At 39.1% G+C, this 23,415-nt stretch overlaps 2 protein-coding genes and 1 long non-coding RNA gene across 3 annotated transcripts in view; 2 read left to right on the plus strand and 1 right to left on the minus strand.

The window, feature by feature from the left end:
• The window catches only part of LOC109900023 (extracellular serine/threonine protein kinase FAM20C), a 102,313-nt gene extending 91,193 nt beyond the window's left edge, over window positions 1-11,120 (plus strand). The window contains exons 8-9 of the mRNA XM_031835283.1: window positions 3,992-4,133; window positions 9,294-11,120. Of these exons, the coding sequence (XP_031691143.1) occupies window positions 3,992-4,133; window positions 9,294-9,555 (404 nt within the window). The 3' untranslated portion in view covers window positions 9,556-11,120. The remainder of the gene's footprint in view (window positions 1-3,991; window positions 4,134-9,293) is intronic.
• A 3,858-nt stretch (window positions 11,121-14,978) lies between these two features.
• LOC109899165 (forkhead box protein L1-like) lies at window positions 14,979-19,915 on the plus strand. The gene is made up of 4 exons (XM_020494223.2): window positions 14,979-15,385; window positions 16,135-16,236; window positions 16,330-16,396; window positions 16,801-19,915. Exons 1-4 carry the CDS (start codon window positions 15,240-15,242, stop codon window positions 17,269-17,271), a joined length of 786 nt encoding a protein of 261 aa, XP_020349812.1. The 5' UTR covers window positions 14,979-15,239; the 3' UTR covers window positions 17,272-19,915.
• A 490-nt stretch (window positions 19,916-20,405) lies between these two features.
• LOC116376168 (uncharacterized) lies at window positions 20,406-22,936 on the minus strand. The gene is made up of 2 exons (XR_004211561.1): window positions 22,848-22,936; window positions 20,406-20,832 (listed from the first exon to the last, which is right to left on the minus strand). It is a non-coding gene; the product is annotated as an uncharacterized LOC116376168 (long non-coding RNA).
• Between the last annotated feature and the right edge of the window lie 479 nt (window positions 22,937-23,415).

Here is a 23,415-nt window from a genome sequence, read left to right on the forward strand (position 1 = left end):
GCATAAAATGTGGTGAGTAGTAGTTGAACAGTTTAACAAATTAATTTCTTCCAAAATGAGGGAGAAGCAAGAGAGAGATTAACATTTTTTTTTTTTTTTACTGTCAGTTTCACTTCGTTAGCAAATGCAGCTAGCTAGTTTAGCCTACTCAAACACCCTGCTCAAACAGTGGGATGCTATGTAAGCTAGCTGGCTATGACTATCCAACATAACACTGGAACTCTTCCAAGTCAAGGTAAGCTTTTGGTTTTACTAATGTATTGCCACCGGGGCCCTCCGGTGTAACTGCTTACTGTAAACTGTAGTCTGGCTTTTTTATGGCAGTTTTGGAGCAGTGGCTTCTTCCTTGCTAGCGGCCTTTCAGGTTATGTCGATATTCGACTCGTTTTACTGTGGATATAGTTTCACTCCCTGACCATAGAGAGCTGTTTATTCTCTATGTTGGTTGGGGTCGGGGTGTGATTTATGGTGGGTTATCTAGGGGAATTGTATTTCTATGGTGGCCTGACATGATTCTCAATCAGACGCAGCTGTTTATCGTTGTCTCTGATTGGGGATCATATTTAGGTAGCCATTTTCCCAATGTGCTTTGTGGGATCTTGTCTAGATATAGTTGCCAGTGAGCATTATTATTAGTGTCACGTTGTTGTTTGAAGTTTTCATTTCCAAAATAAAGGATGGAAACATACCAAGCTGCATCTTGGTCTACTCCTTATGACGAACGTGACATATAGATACATTTGTACCTGTTTACTCCAACATATTCACAAGGTCCTTGGTTGTTGTTCTGGGATTCATTTTCACTTCTTGCACCAAAGTACTTTCATCTCTAGGAGACAGAACGCATCTCCTTCCTGAGCGGTATGACGGCTGTGTGGTCCCATGGTGTTTATACTTGCATACTATTGTTTGTACAGATGAACGTGGTACCTTCAGGTGTTTGGAAATTGCTCCCAAGGATGAACCAGACTTGTGGAGGTCTACAGGTTTTTTTTCTGAGTTCTTGGATGTTTTCTTTATATTTTCCCATGATATCAAGGAAAGAGAGTTTGAAGGTAGGCCTTGAAATACATCCACAGGTACACCTCCAATTGACTCAAATGATGCCAATTAGCCTATCAGAAGCTTCTAAAGCCATGACATAATTTTCTGGAATTTTCCAAGCTGTTTAAAGGCACAGTCAACTTAGTGTATGCAAACTTCTGACCCGCTGGAATTGTGATACAGTGAATTATAAGTGAAATCATCTGTAAACAATTGTAAACAATTCTTGGAAAAATTAGAATGCACTGTGGCACGTCCACAGTTACCCCCGGACAGGGCCAACCAGGCAGGGTATAACAGCAAGGGTGGTTAGTCACTCCAGTGCCCGTTCACCTTCGCACCCCTGGACCAGTTTACACTCAATCATAGGACCTACTGAAGATATGGGTCTTCAGTAAAGACTTAAAGCTCGAGACCACATCGATCAGCAGACCGTTCCATAAAAATGTAGCTCCATAGGAGAAAGCCCTGCCTTCAGCTGTTTGCTTAGAAATTCTACGAACCATAGCGTACGTGTAGGTACAGTACCAGTCACAAGTTTGGACACACCTACTTATTCAAGGGTTTCTTTATTTGTTTCTGTTTTCTACATTGTATAATAATAGTGAAGACATCAACATTATGAAATAACACATGGAATAATGTAGTAACCAAAAAGTTTTAAACAGCTTTGCACACTCTTGGCATTCTCTCAACCAGCTTCCGCTGGAATGCTTTTCAAACAGTCTTGAAGGAGTTCCCACATATGCTGAGCACTTGTTGGCTGCTTTTCCTTCACTCTGCAGTCCAACATCACAAACTATCTCAATTGGGCTGAAGTTGGGTGATTGTGGAGGCCAGGTCATCTGATGCAGCCTTACACAGCCTGGAGGTGTATTGGGTCATTGTCCTGTTGAAAAACAAATGATAGTCCCACTAAGCAAAGGACAGATGTCCACCAGTCTAATGTCCATTGCTGGTGTTTCTTGGCCCAAGCAAGTCTTTTCTTTTTATTGGTGTCCTTTAGTAGTGGTTTCTTTGCAGCAATTCGACCATGAAGGCCTGATTCACGCAGTCTCTGAACAGCTGATGTTGAGATGTGTCTGTTACTTGAACTCTGTGAAGCAATTATTTGGGCTGCAATCTGAGGTGCAGTTAACTCTAATGAACTTATTCTCTGCAGCAGAGGTAGCTCTGGGTCTTCCTTTCCTGTGGCGGTTCTCATGAGAGCCAGTTTCGTCATAGCGCTTGATGGTTTTTGCGACTTTCAAAGTTCTTGAAATTTTCCAGATTGACTGACCTTCATGTCTTTAAGTAATGATGGACTGTCGTTTCTCATTGCTTATTTGAGCTGTTCTTGACATAATATGGACTTGGTATTTTACCAAATAGGGCTATCTTCTGTAAACCACCCCTACCTTGTCACAACACAACTAATTGTCTCAAACACATTAAGAAGGAAATAACTTTTAACAAGGCACACCTGTTCATTGAAATGCATTCCAGGTGACAACCTCATGAAGCTGGTTGGGAGAAGGCTAATAGTGTGCAAAGCTGACATCAATGCAAAGGGTGGCTACTTTGAAGATTCTCTAATATAAAATAGATTTTGAATTGTTTAACACTTTTTTGGTTACTACATGATTCCATATGTGTTATTTCATTATTCTGCAATGTAGAAATAGTAAAAATAAGGAGGTGTGTCCAAACTTTTGACTGGTACTGTATGTACAGTAGGACCATATCAGAGAGTTAGGTAAGAGTCCATGTAATGCTTTGTAGGTTAGCAGTAAAACTTGAAGTTAGCCCTAGCCTTGACAGGAAGCCAGTGTTGAGAGGCTTGCACTGGAGTAATATGACCAAAATCTTTTTATTCTAGTCAAGATTCTAGCAGCCGTATTTAGCACTAGCTGAAGTCTATTTAGTTATCCAGATAGCCAGAGACTAGAGCATTGCAGTAGTCTAATCTTGAAGTGACAAAAGCGTGGATTAGTTTTTCTGCATCATTTTTGGACAAAAAGTTTCCGATTTTTGCAATGTTACGAAGATGGAAAAAAGATGCTCTTGAAATATTTTTGATATGTTCTTGAAAAGAGAGATCGGGGTCCAGAGAAAGGAAGATGTCCTTCACAGTTTTATTTGAGATGATTGTACACCCATTGACATTCATTGTCAGATCCGACAGCAGATCTCTTTGTTTCTTTGGACCTAGAACTAGCTTCTCTGTTTTGTCCGAGTTTAAAAGGCAAACATTTGCTTTCCACTTCCTTATGTCTGAAAAGACAGGCTTCCAGGGTAGACAATTTTGGGGCTTCACCATGTTTCATCGAAATGTACAACTGCGTGTCGTCTTCACAACTGTGAAAGTTGACATTGTGTTTCCGAATGACATCACCAAGAGGTAGCATATATAGTAAAAACAATAGTAGTCCTAGAATGGAACCTTGAGAAACCCCGAAACATACTATTTATTTGTCAGAGGACAAACCATCCACAAAGACAAACTGATATCCGACAGATAACATCTAAACCAGGCTAGAACTTGTCCACGTAGATCAATTAGGGTTTCCAATCGCAATGCACTATATTAGCCCACACAGCGACAAGGATACACTTTCATCCTAGGTTTGGGACCTCATATTGAATCTTATAGGGATGCATAATGATATATAGAACAACCTTACAATTATCTACTTTGGCATCATGAACCCTCTAACACAATACATTCATTTGACTTGGTGAAAATCTGTTTTTGGACCTAACTCGCTTACCACTTTTTCCATGTGGTTTCTTGGTTCACAGACTCCATGAAATGATGACCTCTTCATAATTATGCGGTCAAATTATTAATTTTGTGTATGGTTTTCTAGAAACAAGGGTGGCTCAACTTACCCCTTTGGCTGAACTTACCGCACTCTCCCCTACAACTACAACATGGCTCCCTTTCTAAAATGACATCTCTCCTTAGGCAACATGGATCGTCATCACTATGAGACATTTGAGAAGTTTGGCAACGAGAGCTTCATCATCCATCTCGACAATGGGAGAGGGTTTGGAAAGCATTCTCATGACGAGGTGTCTATTCTGGTGCCTTTAAGCCAATGTTGCAGGTTAGTGACTTTTTAAATATTTTCCATCAACTGGCATGTTTGATGTATCATTGGGCATGCAGACATCAAGGGCTTACCAATTAAACTGAAACGTCAGACACCTGTATTCATCCTGAACAATGAGAAATAAGGTATTTTTTATTTTAATAATAAAAAAAAATATATATATATATATATTAAACGTTGATTTTTAATAACATAGTAAAATGAATAATTTCAAACATAAAAGACAAAAATACTTAACTTCTGACTATTTTAATACACAGATAAGCGAATTTGTCGCTATACTTTTGGTCCCCTAAAATGGAGGGACTACAGGACTTTCTCCCCGTCTTCTTTGATTCGGGTTTGTGTGTAGCTGGTCTCCTGGGTGGTGGGGGATACTGGGGGTTCAACCTGGATGAGGATGGTCTCATGAGGGGAAACTGTATCAGCCAGTTCATGGGCAGCAACAGGAGGAGAGGTGGAGGATTGTAGTGTGTTGGCATGGGTGTTGATTGCCACCTACAGTCTGATATACCAAGGCTTTCAGACAATCAGCATTCAGGGCTGGAGCCACCCAGTTTATAAATAAACTTCTGGCGCTGTCACGCCCTGACCTTAGTTATCTATGTTTTCTGAATTATTTTGCTCAGGTCAGGGTGTGACGAAGGTGGGTATGTGTGTTTTTGTCCTGTCTAGGGTTTTTGTATATCTATGGGGGTTTTGTATGTCTAGGTAATGTAGGTCTATGGTGGCCTGAATTGGTTCCCAATCAGAGGCAGCTGTTTATCATTGTCTGTGATTGGGGATCCTATTTAGGTTGCCATTTTCCATTTTGGTTTTGTGGGTTATTGTCTATGTGTAGTTGCCTGTCAGCACTTGTGTTATATAGCTTCACGGTCGTTTTGTTATTTGGTTGGTTAGTTTGTTTAGTGTTCTTCGTTTTAATAAAGAAGAATGTATTCATGTCACGCTGCCCCTTGGTCTCCTCTATACAACGACCGTGACAGGCGCTAACATGCGTCCTTTGTCCTGATCGTGCCCACATTTTCAGAAATGCGTCTACACATGGTCTTATCGGTCCACTGTGTCCGCATTTTGTATGCTAATTATTTGACAGATATTCTTTCAAAATAATACATTATTTACATTTGTTTTTTATTGAATATTTAAAACAAGCCGCTCAACAACTAGATCACATTAGCCATCTAACAGCCTCCCATGCAGAGCGACACACAGAAGCAACCAGGGTCAACTCCCTGCTCATGGGCACGTCGACAGATCTCCTACCAGCCCTCCAAGATCCCCCCCTACAGTTCCCCAAGAGCTACCCCCCCCCCCCCACAGTCCCCCCCCGAGAAGAAATAAATACAATAACTCCATTCCCCACCCCCAAGACCCCCCCAATGAACCAACAACCAACCAAATGAACAAAAGAGGAAAAAATAGAAAGACAAAGCAAAACAGAAACAACAATGCAAAAAACAAGAGACATCAAGGACAACAAAAATCATAACAGCAAGGCCAACTGAATATGTTTGAGTGCATGTATGACATTATTTCCATTTGTTTGTGTGTGTGTGTGTGTGTGTGTGTGTGTGTGTGTGTGTGTGTGTGTGTGTGTGTGTGTGTGTGTGTGTGTGTGTGTGTGTGTGTGTGTGTGTGTGTGTGCGCACATGTGTGTGTATTTGAATGAGTGTGTGTATATTGCATATGTAAAAACACCTGCACTGCATCAGCCTCAGGAAAACCGGCATTAGCTGTAACAACACTGCCCCTCAGTGTCATTCAAACTTACTTTTTGTTATATTTTATTTGTACGTATTTTTTTAAACGTTTATCTTTGACCGCCATTCATTCAAATCAATCACATTATTTATAACGCCCTTTTTACATCAGCCGATGTCACAAAGTGCTGTACAAAAACACAGCCTAAATCCCCAAACAGCAAGCAATACAGATGTAGAAGCATTCCCCCGCCCTGCAACTCCACTCCCACTTGTCTCCAATTCCACATCCCAACCCTCAGCTTCCCCCATCCCACCTATCTCTGCTGGCCACCCTCTTCGGATTTTGATGCACCATATATCTTTCAACTGTGATGTGATGTTTAACATACAATTTCAATCTATCTAATCGAATAGAATCCACAGATTGCGAGTTAAAGATAAATACTTTTACTAAGTGTATTAGTATATTAGTAATTGACAGGCCCGGTTTCTCCAGATCTCCCAACGGTGCAATTTGAGATCAATGTTATGCATTTTCAGTCCAAAAACAGGCTACTTGAGGGCAATACCAAAATAAATGGTCTATTGATTATCTATCCTCACAACAAAATCTGCAGAGCTGTGATGATTGTATGCCCCAAATATTTATGATTTTGTTGGTGGCAAGAATTCTATATAATAATTTTATCTGAAGGGCATTAAATCTTGAATCTCGCGTCATTTTATATATCAACTCATACACACTGTACCATGGAATTTGTACATGAAAAATCTCTTCTCAACTATTTTGCAATCTGTATGGTACAGCTGTCAACATACTGGTCCTCAAATGAAACTGGTATACTTTCCTATTAATGCTATTATTATTCCTCTGCCAGTTTTGATCCTTTATATTGGGGAGACAGACCAGTTCCCTACTTCCTCCCACTCCATTTTTGGGGTAATGCTGAAATCAATTGGTTGTAATCTTGGATTGAGCAAACCTTCCCACACAATTCTGATAACTTCCTGAAAGACATAACTCTACCATTCCAATTTACAGTATAAATACAGGTATTTTGTCAACCAGCGCATTTGAGTTCAGCCATAATATTTGTTGTAATATTTGTTCTATCTTTTCAGGGGATGAAATTGAAATTGTAGCCAGCTCTGCAATGCTTGTTTGAAAAAGACTGACACTTTAAAAAAAGTATTATTTTAAATGAATGGTTGTTATTTTTTTAGTAATCCACCTGAGAACCATTTAGGGTTCAAGTAAAACTTTTGAATAAGTGAAGCTTTTAGAGAGAGGTTTAGTGTTTTTATATTTAATCATCTCAACCCACCCAATTCACATTTGTGTATCATTTAGTATTCCAGATAAAGTGAAATATATTTAGCTCATATGATTTTAAAAACAAATCATCGGGAGTAGGCATCGCCATGACTAAGTGAGTAAACAGAGTTAATCAGACTTATTTTTCCATAAATAGACAGGTATTTACCTCTCCATGGCTGCAGGATCTGGTCTATTTTACAAGTTTTCTATTGAAATTAATTTATATATTTTGTGTTATGAATACCAAGTATGTCTACTTCACTATCAGCCCATTGTATAGGTAAACTGCAGGGTAATGTAAACGTTTTTTTAAAGATCCAATATGTATCATAATTGGGTTTTAGTCCAGAAAAGTTATCTAGATCTTCAATGAGACATTGCAGGGATCTAGGTTGCAGACTTAATATAAAACTTGGGTCATCAGCATACATGGACACCTTTGTTTTTAAGCCTTGGATTTCTAATCCTCTAATTTTATTTGATATGATTTTAATAGCTAGCATTTCAATGGCCATAACAAATAGATATTGTGACAGAGGACACCCTTGTTTAACTCCTCTTGACAATTCAAAACTCTCTGAGAAGTAGCTGCTATTTACAACTTATACCTGGGGTTGCTATACATTACTTTTAGAGAAAATCACCAAAATTGAAAAAATCCAGGCATTTATAAATGAAATCCAGTCTTACTTTATCAAAGGCCTTTTCAAAATCCGGTATAAATACCAGGCCTGGCTTCTTATGTTTCATGATGTTCTATTATTTCTAGTAGTTGTCGTATATTATCTTCAATGTATCGTCCATGTAAAAAACCTGTCTGATCAGGATGAACAATACCTTTTTAATTCTGAGTGCTATGCATTTCACTAGTATTTTTGCATCACAACATTGATGTGAATGAGGCTTTCAGTTTTTAAGATAGATTGGATCTTTATATTTGCCATCTGGGTCTTGTTTTAATAATAGTGAAATCAGACCATCCTGTTGAGTACCTGACAGACTACCATTTCTATAGGAGTAGCTAACAATGGAGCTTTGAGTATATCTAAAAAGGCTTGATATACCTCTACCGGTATGCCATCAAGCCCTGGGATTTTTCCAGACTGAAAGGATTTAATAGCTTCAAAAAGTTATTGCATTGATCTTTCTGTACATTTGTTAATGTTCTATTTTTTGTATTATTTGGATAGAATTCTTTACAGTAATCGTCATTAAGTGGGAGAGGATGAAATGGAAAAGAGAACATCTGCTTAAAATATTTAGCTTCCTCTTTTAAAATATAATTTGGAGTCATAGATGACTCCGTCTTCAGTAACGAGTTTCTGCAAATTCCTTTTGTTAGCGTTCCTGTGTTGGAGATTCAGGAATAATTTGGTGCATTTTTCTCAATATTCCATCCAGTTTGCTTTATTTTTGTAATAGATTACATTAGATCGTTCTTGAATAAGTTCCTCAAGTTCTTTTTATTTTTCCTCTAACATATTTAGTATCGTTTTTATTGCTATCTACCTGTACTATTCGTTCATGTATTTCCCTTGTTAGTCTTGTCTCTTTAGACAGAAACTGCTTTTTTATTATTGATGAATATTGAATTGAATGACCTCTGAAGGTACATTTTAAAGGTATCCCAAACAATAAGGTGATTTGATGAACCTATATTGTACTGGAAAAATTCAATTATGAATTATTAGGTTATAGTTAAAAAATAAATTGTCCTCCAGTAAACTTTGATTAAATTTCCAATGTCCGCGTGGAAATTCTATAAGAGTTATGTGAATGCCAATTAGATGATGATCCGATTGCATTCTGTCTCCTATTGAAACTTTTTTAGAAATTAATCTCTGCTTTTTTTGTTGAGTGCTCCAAATCCTTTCTGCCTCGAATTACTAATTTTGGAAGATTTTCTTGTTAAGTCCTTTTGTTGGATTTTTGTCATAGTTGTCGAGCACCGCTCCTACTTTTCTTTGTTTGTTGTAGGCTTTCCTGAACTCTCAGAATTTACTTGAAATGGGACTGGTGAACTGCAATGCACTTAACCTGAGTTTTCACTTATCATAAGTTGATGACTTTATATGAAGTTGTAATCAAACAGCATTAATGAACTTCCTCCATTCCCTCCTGTCCTTCCAGAGTGAAGAAGTCGACACACCTGCGTCTGCAGCTGCTGGCGAAGGAGGAGTACCAGCTGAGTGGTCTGATGTCTGAGTCTCTGCTGAGGGACAAACTGACACCCATTCTCATCCAGCCACACCTGAAGGCTATGGACAGACGACTACACCACACACTCAACGTCCTGGCAGACTGCATCGAGAAGGAGGGCTATAGTAATGTTGTGGAGGAAGACCTGGCAGGGGAGAGGGAGTGGGGGCACACATCACCCAGGGGGAGGTAGCTGCGAGGCCTGAACCGTTCTAGAATAAACTAGACTGGATTGGACTGGATCGCACTGGCCGGAAGTAGGGTGGATCGGACTTAACTGGACTGGATTGAACAAATGTGGACGCTATCACCATAGGCCCCTTATTGCCCACCACAGCGCTACAGACCATGAAAGTCTTGAGAGATGTTTGTCTTGTTCAGAAGAGATTTTTGAATTCAGTGAATTCCAAGACTGATATTATTTCTTCTGTTGTCACCTGAATCATGTGTGTTTATACGCATTGTTGGGACCTGTCAAAGGCCTGTAAACAACATGCCTATTGGAGGAGATCGACTCTGTCTTAATTAAGAAAAATGTTTTATTGCTAATTGTGTAATTACTTCTGTTGTTTTACGTTGTTGTCGATGTGTTTTTTTATAAATATATTTGATTGGAGTGCCGGTTTACTGCAAATTGTGTCTTCTGCTTTTCATCTTTCAAATGCAACCTGTTCCGAGAGTATTTATTAGTTACCCCTGCCACAAAGTGGTCACAGTTCAAAGTTTGTCAGGTAGATGGTAGCACTAGTGCATCTACAAATAGCAATGTCCTTTGTCAATAAATTTGAACTTTTTGTTCAATGTTAGTGGAAAGGAATCTGAATCGCTTATGGATTCTGTTTGAACTGTGTCAAAACCTAACCATGGTACAGTAGGCTGAGTCCAATTTAGGCTCTTTTGACTTTTCAAGAACTGCACCAGTCCAGAGCTGTATCACAATTCACAGACCCGTTAATCATTGGTGGGACTAAATCAAATCAAAATCTATGTTCAAATCTATGTTTATATTACAACAATTATTCAGATTATTGCTTTGTACTTTTTTTTTCTTTTTTTTCTTCTGCTTGTAGATTATTTTATTGATTTGAGGATGAAGTTCAGATTTAAAAGTAGTCCTCTATTATGGTACTAAGAAGCTAAACGTGACACCAAGGTTTTGTATGATGATTGTTCCTTTAGAGTGTGATGAATGTCTGATGTCCAGATGGAAATGTGGTCTACAGATATTCAGGATGTACATTTCTTAACTTTCCAATGGCAGATCTGCTTTGCTGGAGAAAACATTTCAGTTATAGCTACTGAAAGTCAATATATAGATCATTGGAGGCTGGTTGGAGGAGCTATAGGAGGATGGGCTCATTGTAATGGCTGGTATGGAATAAATGGAACAGTATCAAAAACATTAAACATATAGAACCCACATTTCTGACTCCATCTATTCCATTTTCAGCCATTACAATGAGCCCATCCTCCTATAGCTCCTCCCACCAGCCCCCACTGCAGTAGATAAACCTAGTGCCTGTGCAATGATAGAACTACTTGAAAGTTTGGGATCATTACTAAGAGAGTAATTGCAGGAAAATATGAATTCCTGATATAAAGCTATATACATAGGTGGGGAGTTCTGTGCGTATACTCCATCCATCCCATCCTGTTTTTATCTGTGTCTCCTTAGGTCTGTCTGGTTGATACTGTATGTATGGACGGTTTATGTGGAGGTTTGTAAAGGTGCAATTAAACAAGATGTGCATTTAAATGTGTCATTTAACCTCATCAGTTATATATCTCAAAGTTAGAAAAATAGATCCAATAATGATTGAGACGGGGCAAAAAACTCTGACTTGACTCTGATCCTTGTAGGCACCACAGAAACAGTCAAGTCTGACAGAAAACAAATATATCTCATTGCCTCATCTGTAGCTTAATTGACACAATCAAGTGAGTTAAATACACATAAGTACAGTAATGTCTACTACAGCACCCCAACATCAACATGTTTACAGTCTTTTTATTTTGATAACCTTTCCCTGGCCCCCGTAAAAGCCTCCGCTATGCTTTATAAACACATCCATAGGACTGAATGGAGGAAGCCCAGTCTGAGTTTACGACTCAAATAGCACCCTATTCCCTATATTGTGCACTAATTTTAACCCTATGTGCCCTGGTCAAAAGTATTGCACTCTAAAGGTAATAGGGTGATATTTGGGATGCTGTCTGAGACAAACATCTAATAGACAGAGACCACAGGCCTAACTAGGGTAATCAGCCTGACCGCAGGCCTAACTAGGGTAATCAGCCTGACCGCAGACGGGACAGCAGAGGAATCATCGTCATGGGAATAAACCAGGAATCTGACTAAACAGGACGCCTTATCTGATCCTGCGCCCACCCTCTTTCCTCTGCACTCCTCCGATGGAGTGACCATAGAATAGAATAGAATGGACATAGTTTTGGAATCTGGTAGAGGTTCTAATTCTATGATAGTGACTCTTTGTTTGAAAATGTGGGTGGTACACCATGCCCTGGATTTGCTCCAGAAGACGGTGGTGCAGTTGATTTCACTGCATCACTAAAGAAAGGGAATTAGTGTACTGGCATGTTTAGAATAGATAATGAGTTATTGCAATTAGAATAACTGGCTATTCACTTTATTTGCTAAATAATTTTGAGGAAGACGAACCAAAGGTCACAAAAGTTGCTTTCAAACAGAGAGGATACACCGTGGCTCTAAATGTGAATACAATATCCTGTAGTTGATAAAGACACCTCATTGTTGCAGTTGGACTGACACCTGATTATAGTTGATATAATACACATTTGCTGGTATAGGCCTACAGTGCCTTCGGAAAGTATTCAGACCCCTTGACTTCTTCCACATTTTGTTACGTTTCAGCCGTATTCTAAAATGGATTAAATAAAACATGTTCCTCATCAATCTACACATAATGCGCCATAATGACTAAGCGAAAAAACATTTTTTTTTAGAAAATGTTGTACATTTATTACAAATAAAAACCAGAAATACCTTATTTACATACACTACCAGTCACTACCAGTACCAAGGTTTGGACACACCTACTCATTCAAGGGGTTTTCTTTCTTTTTGATATTTTCTACATTGTAGAATAGTAGTGAAGACAACAAAACTATGAAATAACACATATGGAATCATGTAGTAACCAAAAAAGTGTTCAACAAATCAAAATATATTTTACATTTGAGATTCTTCAAAGTAGCCACCCTTTGCCTTGACGACAGCTTTGCACAATTTTGACATTCTCTCAAACAGCTTCATGAGGTAGTCACCTGGAATGCATTTCAATTGACAGTGTGCCTGTCAATTTCTTTCCTTCTTAAATCAGTTGTGTTGTGACAAGGTATGGGTTGTATACAAAAGACAGCCCCACCAATAAGAAGAAGAGACTTGCTTGGGCCAAGAAACACGAGCAATAGACATTAGACTGGTGGAAATTTCTCCTTTGGTCTGATGAGTCCAAATTTGAGATTTTTGGTTCCAACCCACGTGTCTTTGTGAGACGCAGAGTAGGTGAACGGATGATCTCTGCATGTGTGGTTCCCACTGTGAAACATGGAGGAGGAAGTATGATGGTGTGGGGGTGCTTTGATGATGACACTGTCAGTGATTTATTTAGAATTCAAGGTACACTTAACCAGAATGGCTACCATAGTATTACGCAGCGATACGGCATCCTATCTATTTTGCGCTTATCGGGACTTTCATTTGTTTTTCAACAGGACAATGACCCAACACACCTCCAGGCTAAGTAAGGGCTATTTGACCAAGAAGGAGAGTAATCGAGTGCTGCATCAGAAGACCTGGCATCCACAATCATTCGACCTCAACCAATTGAGATGGTTTGGGATGAGTTGGACTGCAGAGTGAAGGAAAAGCAGCCAACAAGTGCTTAGCATATATGGGAACTTCTTCAAGACTGTTGGAAAAACTCCACCAATCAGGCCTTTATGATAGAGTGGCCATACGGAAGCCACTCCTCAGTAAATTGCACGTGTCAGCCTGCTTGGAGTTTGCCAAAAGGCACCTATAGACTCTCAGACCATGAGAAACAGTGCTCTAATAAAACCAAGAAGGAACTCTTTGGTCTGAATGGCAAGCATCACGTCTGGAGGAAACCTGCAACCACCCCTATGGTGAAGCATCATACTGTGGGGATGTTTTCAGTGGTAGGGACTGGGAGACTAGTCAGGATCGAGGAAAAGATGAACGGAGCAAAGTACAGAGTGATCATTGATGAAAACCTGCTCCAGAGTGCTCAGGACCTGAGACTAGGGCGAAGGTTCACCTTCCAACAGGACAACGACCCTAAGCACACAGCTAAGACAAAGCAGGAGTGGCTTCCGAACAAGACTCTGAATGTCCTTGACTAGCCCAGCCAGAGCTCGGACTTGAACCCAATCGAACATCTCTGGAGAAACCTGAAAATAGCTGTGCAGCAACACTCCACATCCAACCTGACAGAGCTTGAGAGGATCTGCAGAGAGGAATGGGGGAAACTCCCCAAATACAGGTGTGCCAAGCTTGTAGCGTCATACCCAAGAAGACTCAAGGCTGTAATTGCTGCCACAGGTGCTTCAACAAAGTATTGAATTAAGGGTCTGAATACTTATTTAAATATTATGTTTCATATTTTTTATACATTTGCAAAAATGGCTAAACCTGTTATGGGGTATTGTGTGTAGATTGATGAGGGGGGGGGGGGGACCTGTTTAATATTTTTTAGAATAAGGATAAGGGTCTGAATACTTTCTGAAAACGTTCCTAATGCACCATACCTAGGCTGCCAGCATATGGTTGGGCACATTTTTCATGCCATTACTTGAATGTTTTATTCATTTGGAAAATGAACAATTACATGATCTGAGAATAGGACTCTTTTTATTTGGACATAGACATCTAAAATGTTCAATCTTGTTTGACTCTTTAAAATTGACCTGGGTGTTGACACTTCGTTGCCCCATTAGTATAGAATTAGTAAACACAGAATTGCATTTTAAAACGGTTCTGGTCGCATCGATATAATCACACAAAGGGCCGCTACAACAATTAATCTACTGGATCCCAGCAGACCACACATGGAGGCCTCGCCACGGGCTGTTTTCTCCGGTCTGTGTCAGCTGCCTGGAGAGACCTACATGCCCCTTTAGGAGCCTGTCTGAACACACATCCCCTGTTTCACAGAAACACAATTTGCGGCCATTATACAGCGTTATAGACTGCATCTACAAAACTCTCCTTGTTGACTAAAACGCAAGGAACCCCCCCTCCCACACACACACACACACACAAAAACAACATTGGACAGAAAATAGTATAGTCTTGACACGACACACTTTTTAAAGAGTTAGGCTGAAGACAAACAATAGAAAGAGAGCGATGGAGATGTGAGGTTTGCTAGAATTGGATTAGTTTAAATTCTGTTAGGTAGATGAACCTATAAGAAACAAAACAAAGTCAATTCTAAGTAGGCTATAGACCACCCAGATTCAAAGTGAGACAGAGATTAGTCTAGCTACCAGTTGATCACGCCCCGGGTTCAGACATTCAAGCAGACAGCATTTGTTGGGCTGGCCAAGTTATTTGGTGCATGGCATGTCTTATCGGCGCTAGCCTAGCCTACAGTAGCTGGGGACCAACAGTCAGCCAGTCAGGAGGAGAGTGGGGGTTCCTTGGGACCCAGTCATCAACGAGGGAGAAGGTAAACTTCATTCTCAGTAGCTACCACTATGAGTAGAGTATGCTAGAGTAGAAGACCGTTGACATTCACTGTAAAGGAAACAAGTGTCTGCTTTTGTTGGTATTTCGAGGGTGGTAAAAACTCGCCTTTATTTGTTAATTAGATGAAGCAGTCCGATAACAGCCAGTGTGGAAGTGTAGACATGTTTGATAACTCACAGTATCCATATAACTGCTTCAACTATGATGGAGATGGATACCCTTCCTGCAGCACTGATGAAGACAAGAAGATGTGTCGACCTGCTTACAGGTAGAATTCTTATGATTAATATAGGCTTATGAATTTATAATATAATTATCAAGTATTGTTATTAGCATTATTCATGATCTAAGCTATTATAAATTATGTATTAAAATATTACTTTATGTTTAGTTAGTTTTAATGTGTAAAAAAGTACTAAAGAAATTACAATTATTTTGGTATTTTATAGACCATAATATAAATCCCAAAGGAATGTAATGCAACACATGAAAAACATTTTACTGGATTAGTTTAAATTCTGTTAAAGAGATGAACCTATAAGAAACAAAACAAAGTCAATTATAAGTAGGCTATAGACCAGCCAGATTCTCAGTTTCCTTATTTTCTTCATTTCAAATAACCAAATATTGTTGTATTATTTTAATCAGATTGTGGTATTTCAACCAATATCCAAATTAAATTAGTATCATAATTAAGAATATTAAACCAGTTTCCTTGAATATAATTTGAATCCGTTTTATCAATATATTCTTGGTCAGGGTTGGGTAGGTTACTTTCTAAATGTAATCCGTTACAGTTACTAGTTACCTGTCCCAAATTTTAATCAGTAACGTCACTTTTGGATTACCAAAATTCAGTAATGTAACCTGATTACTTTCAGGTACTTTTGGATTACTTTCCCCTTAAGAGGCATGTAATCAGTTACTCTCCAACCATGTTCTTGTGAATTTCAATGTGAAAACCAACAAATAAATCATTTTACTTTTTGTAACTTTCTGTCTGCCCTTTCTCCTCAGTTACATAGCGTTGATAGCCATGGCCATCCAGCAGAGTCCAGAGCACCGGGTCACCCTGTCAGGGATCTATGAGTTCATCATGAAGCGTTTTCCCTACTACCGGTCAGGAGCTTCACATGTCTAGTCAACAGACATTTTCTGGATACCTTCCACAAATTCAGTTTGACAGAGTAGTGTTTCCTTTATCCACTACAGGTCCAACCAGAGGGCATGGCAAAACTCCATACGACACAACCTCTCTCTCAACAGCTGCTTTGTTAAGGTAAGGGACATTTTATCACATGTTGTGTGATGATATTTGATCATTTGATTAAGAATCATTATCAGAGTACAAATATTATCACAATCTTCGATACAAGTTTCACTTGATATCAGTCAGAATAATATATAAGACTATAATATTTTATCCTCATTGATTAAATATTGTATGAAAGTTAGAAAATGTATTACAATAATAAGGTAACTGTAAAGACAGGCATACACGTTTACATACACATTTACCAATCGACTGTATGAATTGTAAGCAAATACTTTTTTGCACACAATATCAGACATAACACTGTTTCATTACAGTACTGTGTGTAGAATTCACATTTGAGCGTGATCTCAAAAATGACGGGTTTATTTCTTTTTTCTTCTTGGTGTGTTATTTAATTTTCCCTTCAGGTTCCCCGCACAGAGGGAAATGAGAAGGGGAAAGGCAACTACTGGACCTTCGCCACCGGCTGTGAGTCCATGCTCGACCTCTTTGAGAACGGCAACTTTCGCAGGCGCCGGCGCCGACGCAACATGAAGATTGGTTTCAGAGAGCCTGGGGAGCCTTTCCTCCCAGTAAACAACAACAACAATAACAACATCAACAACCAACAAAGTGGCTCTACCAGGCGGACCGATCCTAACCCCAACCCGGACTCCTTCTGCTCCATCAGTCCTGCCCACAGACCAGGTCACCACAACCCCCTCAACCCAAACTGCCAGGGGAAACCAGAACCGGAAATTAAATTCAGTATTGACTACATCCTCTCCACCCCAGACCCCCCTCTGCCGGGCTTCAGACCCCCACATAGTGGTACAACAGAGCCCCACATACACGTTCTGGAGCCCCAACACCTCAACCTGCACTTCTGGACCCTGTGAGTGTCACAGTCTTGACTACAAAGAGAGCGAGACTACATCTGAAAGACTGGATGGTTTCTCCTCCATATCTGAATTAGTAAATGAAGAGATCAAAAGACTGCCCTTTTGTGCAAGGGGGTATTTTATTGACTTGTCCTGTGATTAAATAACATAGAGAGGTCAAGTATTGTGCTGTGGATCCTAGCTGATTATAGTAAATATACATTAGTCTACACTCAAAAGAAACTTGTACACTGTTCATAGTCTTGTCCCAAGGCATACATGTTTACATTACGCTTTATTCATAAAGTAGGACATTCTGTTACGAAGGTCTGTGAAAATAATGATTCACCTATTTAATATCTATAATCTATATAATATCTATAATCTATATAATATCTTGCCTATTTTAAGGACAGGATAATACAGAGTATGCTGACTGTATGAGAAATCTGATCAAACTGAAGGGAGTGTGAAATCATCATAAACTGTTAAGATTAAAAGGTAATAATCTCTACATTGTTTTGGGTTAGTGAAAGTGTCAAAGCAATGAACAGGGTAAAGGGCACATGTCACAGCTGGTACTCAGCCACTTCAACCCTTGTTGTGATTGAAGGCAATTATCATGAGGTTGAATTCATCCAGGCTGAGCTCTCGCCAAACCTAATCTTTCCCAATGACCTTTTAAATTCTCCTGAGATTGATATAGTCCATATTTAATCCAGGCACTCCATTAAAATACATTATATTCATATATTGTATGCAGGAGTTTACACATGGGGTCTACTCTGCTAACATTTATTTCCCTGTTATGAGGAGGGATATCAATCATCGCCAGGTTTCTCTTGCTTGTTTGAAGGGACAATTTTCAATTTAACCTTTATATTATGCTGTGACTACATCATTCAGGACAGGAGGGAGTTCAACAGAACACAACAACACTTAACATGAGTGGCATTTAATATAGCATTACACTTGCAAGGTGAGAACGAGATGTGACCCTAGTCAAATACAAGAGGCCTGCCATAACACTGCCGCAACCCCCTCCCGACCACCCTGACGCAATTATAATTAAACACACCGGCGTATGCCTCCTTGCAAATCCTGTGATCGATCAGTGATATTAACATTCATACCTGCTTGGCCCTCCAGCCAACGTCTAGCAGCACCACTGTTATGGATCAGTAGGTTTCCATTAACGAAGCTGTTGATATAAGGTGGCGCTGTGGATGTAGGCCTATTTGGGTAAATTAACTTAGCATAAAGTGCTGCAAGGCTGGTCTGGGTCTGCGTTGAGACACCAAAGAGAAAGAGCACAGGCAGGGGAAAAGTCAGTACACACATTATGTTGTCAATGAATCCTCCTATTATTGCTGTAGCTGCGGACTCAAGGGTTCTAGAACGGTGTCTATTACATTTATTAAACGTCTTCATTTCATGTTTGATTTATTTTTCTTGGGAAATCTTTTTTTATTAATCCAAAATATCGCAAAATATTTTAAAAGCATTTTGAGGCTGTCAACATTTTTTAAAACCTTTATTTGTCATATTGAGCAAAGAAAACCTGACTCTGCAGCTGGCCTATCTAGCAGAAATCACCGAGTTCTGCCTGCCTCCAGGACAAGACTCATCCCAATAAACGTCAACCTGCTGTGGGCTATGTTGCAGGTAGGTAATGTTGAAATGTGCAGCGCAGTGTAGATTGAGTGGAATAGGGAGAAGGAAATTGGGAAAGGAATGATCTGCAACGTTAATAACATCTAAATCATAAACACAAGTAAGTCATTTAATCTACAGCGTTTATTTTATAATTGGATTTTCATTCTTGGGAGTAATTTTCAACATGACTATGATCGTGAATCTCATTATAAATATGTGTGTTGTTGTTTATAAACAATACAATATAGTGTATGTTTGTATATGAGAGAGGCTGTGTAATTTCTCTTTACTTGACTAACAACCATTTCTTTGAGCTGTGGTAGGAGGGGATTGGAGGGGGTAGGGGTGCAGTTTGTTGTATGGGACTTGCTTATGTACCAGTCCTACAATGGAATGCAGATTGCTGGGTAATGATATCAGGCTTGCATCTAGCTAATGAAGATGGGTTGGAATAGCCTGAGAAGCCAGAAAGGACTCACATACATTTGAATCCATTCGAAGCCCCATTTACAGAACAAGTTAAAGGGCCAGGGGTAGATTCTGCGGGGTGGAATATGCCAGTTTTAAAATGGCTTTTAAATGTGTTTTGAATGAGAACATCAACACTGGATGTCAAATCAATGTCAGTTTAGATGTGTTTACAGTTAGATTATATTTACTGTAGCTCCTTCAGGCCCTGTATGCCTCCTGCTACTGGAGACCTGTTAGGATGTCCCTGCTAAACCCCAAACGGGGGATTAAAAATGACGAGAAGGGTGGAAGAAATGAAATAGGATGTAAGAGAAATATGGGAAGTATCCCTTATTTTACATCACTATTCACTGAGATTTGGCATCTAACTGCCTAGCAAGCAGGAACCACTTTATATGTTTAGGCACTTCAGTGAATCTCAAAAGAAATGAGAGTAATTTGTTAGCTAATTACTATGTAGTTACGGTAGCTTGCGACTCTTAGTAAATAGCAAGTAAACATCGGACTGTAAAATAAAGCGTAAGCCCTCATTTCCAATTCAGCCTGCCTCATTTCTCTTCCACCTCCAGTTACATGTCTACTTGTTCCAGTCAGGAAGCCTGGCAGAGCTTACGATGAGTCCCAAATGACACCCTATTCCCTATATAGTGCAGTATTTATGAGCAGGACCCGTAGGGCTCTTCTCAAAAGTAGTGCACTATGTAGGCAATAGGGTGCCATTTGGGAAGCAGCTTACTAAGACCATAGACAGAACACAATGTCTAATCCAATGTTTGATGGGCCAATCTGAGACAGCCACTTGTTGTTTCTGAGTCAACGTCTTGTAAACCATCTTCAAGAATATTATCTGTGACAACATCTATAAGGGTACAGCAGATTGCTTTAAAAAGCTAACTAGCATATTCACATTATATTGTCCCATGTTTCAGAATTCACACTTCACAGTCATGTCCTTTGGGTAAAAATACAATAATTTATATGCATTTATCATGAAATGATAGATGAGAAGACGGCAGACAATGAGATTAAAAAGTTTCAGAATCAGACCTTGACTTTATTTAATTATTCCTTGCAATTTTAAAGACTGATATCCACAGCATGCACAATGTGTGTGTTATCATGACACAGCTCTGTGTTGCATGGAAGGCGCATTGCACACCATGTACACACACATGCAATGCAACTACAATGCACCACAGCCCTGGTCAATACACACAAACGCACGCACGCCAGTCAGTCTCTCTCACACACACACACACAAACACACAGAGACACACACATCAGTCAATTTTGCTGCTTTGCTATGAGTGTACGGGCTGATAGACGGTCGTTAGTCCCAGTCCCTTCCAGCGCTGCTTGCACATGGCTATTTGCCTTCTCACACCCAGTTTGGCCAGTAGGAGCTGCTCACAGCTTCGAATGTGAACTGTGATTGTCATGTTTCCATTGAAACTGAAGAGAGAGGAAGAGAAGAACATCATTAATCCTGTCTGTTTTACACCGCTACTGCCTTCAGTGGGTTCTACCACAGATAAAAGGTTATCAGTATCTTTGATACTACTATGTACTGCAAAGATCCATGGTCCCATGTAAACAACCACTAGAAAAGGGGAGGGCAAGAGACCATTGACATTAATAGAGGCTGGGCGACTGTAAGACCACTTGTTAATTCATGTTGTTGTGTAAGTCGACCTATGCCAGGGTTCCCCAACTGGCGGCTTGCGGGCCAAATTTGGCCTGTGGGTGGTTTTATTTGGCCCCCCAAGTTTTCTGAACAAAAACTAAAAACATTTTTGTCTTTAATTTAACATATATCATATCATATATGATCATATATAATATTTTTGTCTTTAATTTAACATATATCATATCATATATGATCATATATAATATTTTTGTCTTTAATTTAACATATATCATATCATATATGATCATATATAATATTTTTGCGGGAATCTCCTTGCGAATGATTTTGTTCATTGTTGGACATAAAACACTGCAAAAACACCAGGAAATCAGCTCCAAGTGATTTTAATTTAACCTCCTAGAGTCGATTGACTTCAATCTAAGTTACATCACAAAAAAATCCCAATAAAATGTGTCAGTTTAAGCTAGAGTTTAGGTTTTTTCTTTTGCATTGGATGCATCTCAATCCACTGCATCCGCCAGTGTCACACTTGGCAAAGCTATAGAGGTCTTTGTGAGACCATGAGACATCCTGAAATCGGTCTTCTCACGTAAAACTAAACTGCTACCAGGCAATGGAAAGGGGAGACTCTCACAAAAACGATGGTGTTTTCCGTTTTGCTCTACGACCCCCACAAGTGTCACGGTACCGGTTTTAAAAAACGAATGGAAAAATGAATGTGATTTTGTGCATACCCAAAAAAAGGGGTTAAATATGTGTACAAAAATATATATATGTATTTCCTGAGTTTTCTTATATCTCCTAGATATAGACAGACACTTCAAAACCTTGGTTTCTTTTTTGACTATCTTTTTTGCCATTTATGAATATGTTATTCAATGTGTTTCTCTAGGCTTTAGTAGTAAAGCCCAAAATCTAAATTTTATCAATTACATTTTGTATATATTTTTTGATACCTAAAGGGGTCCTACAATTCTAAATGTAACAGCTAAATGATCCATAGTATGACCAGTTTAAAACAATTCCTTGTCAGTTTAGTACCCCATCCACCAACAATGTCTTAGACTCTAAAGAAAATACATTTGTTCCCAGGTATTCCCACGCATAATTGAAACACGTGATCTTATACAAATTTAAGCAAGGTTTAAAGTTATTATGTTTTAGACAAACATATCTGTTTGGGTTTTCTGTGTTCAATTTGTAGTCTACAAAATATTTGTAATTATGTCCCGGCCCCCAACAATCTGTTCCAGAAAAAAATCATCCCGAGGCTGAATCTAGTTGATTATCCCTGGCCTATGCTCAGACTGCTCCCTCTACACACATACTTTAATCAAGAGCTCTATGATTTTAATAATGTAATTGATTATTAGGACATCTCTATCTATTTCAATCAATGATAACGCAGAGGCAGCTTTCCTCTCTCTCTCTCTCCTGTTACCACTATCACATTACTGGACAATACGGAAGTCTTCAATGCAGTACTCGATCGCATGTGGCATGATCACATGTTTTTCTTCGAGGTTTTCAGACTCTGGTTTTGAATCTTCTAAAGGTTTTGAATCTTCTAATGATAATGAAAGTGTTTTGGCGGGGTCACTTAAATCATTCACATTTTCCAAAAATGTCAGATTATAGTAAATTACAGCGTTGAAATGATGAGAATGGATTATTATACAAGATTGAGATAATTCAGTAAATAATCAATCAAATATGAAATTTGAACACACTGCAAAATACATGTACATTGCCATAAAATTTCGCAACAAGAAGAACAAACATCCATCTAATGCAACAATATATTATTACTAAGATTTACCTTCCAAAGTGAAATCCACACGTTATGGAATAGAACAGAATAGAATTTGTGGACAAGTGTCTACACATTGTCAGCAAGCTTGTGCAAAGCAACAGTTGTGCAATAGGACACGCCCATATTTTTGACCGGGAAAATGCAGCAGGCAGTATGGAGCAGAATGTGAGGAGCCAGTTATGCTCCAGATGAGGTGATCCTAAACAACCAATGGGAGAGCCCCTAGACTACTGGCGGTTAGGTCCTGCCCCCCTAAGGAAGAATACTGATGATAGAGAGCCATGGGGTGAGGATTGGAGGGAATGCAGTGTTTCCACAGCAAGGTGCATGGTTACTGTAGGTCAAATTAGACTAGAGTACTGTATGTGAGGCAGAAGCCATGAAAAGGTTTACTTCTGTTCCACAGTACACTAATGTACAGTAGTGTACTTTGTTTTATTTCTTTGCAAGCATATGTAATTATGCACAGCCAAACCTGCACACAAATGTATCAGACAAATTGATACAGTCTAGACTCAACATAACTATATATACAGCATTAAACTATATACTGTAAGAAAACAAAACAAAGGGA

This window comes from Oncorhynchus kisutch, linkage group LG11, assembly GCF_002021735.2.
Source record: "Oncorhynchus kisutch isolate 150728-3 linkage group LG11, Okis_V2, whole genome shotgun sequence".
Classification (NCBI taxonomy): Eukaryota; Metazoa; Chordata; class Actinopteri; order Salmoniformes; family Salmonidae; genus Oncorhynchus; species Oncorhynchus kisutch.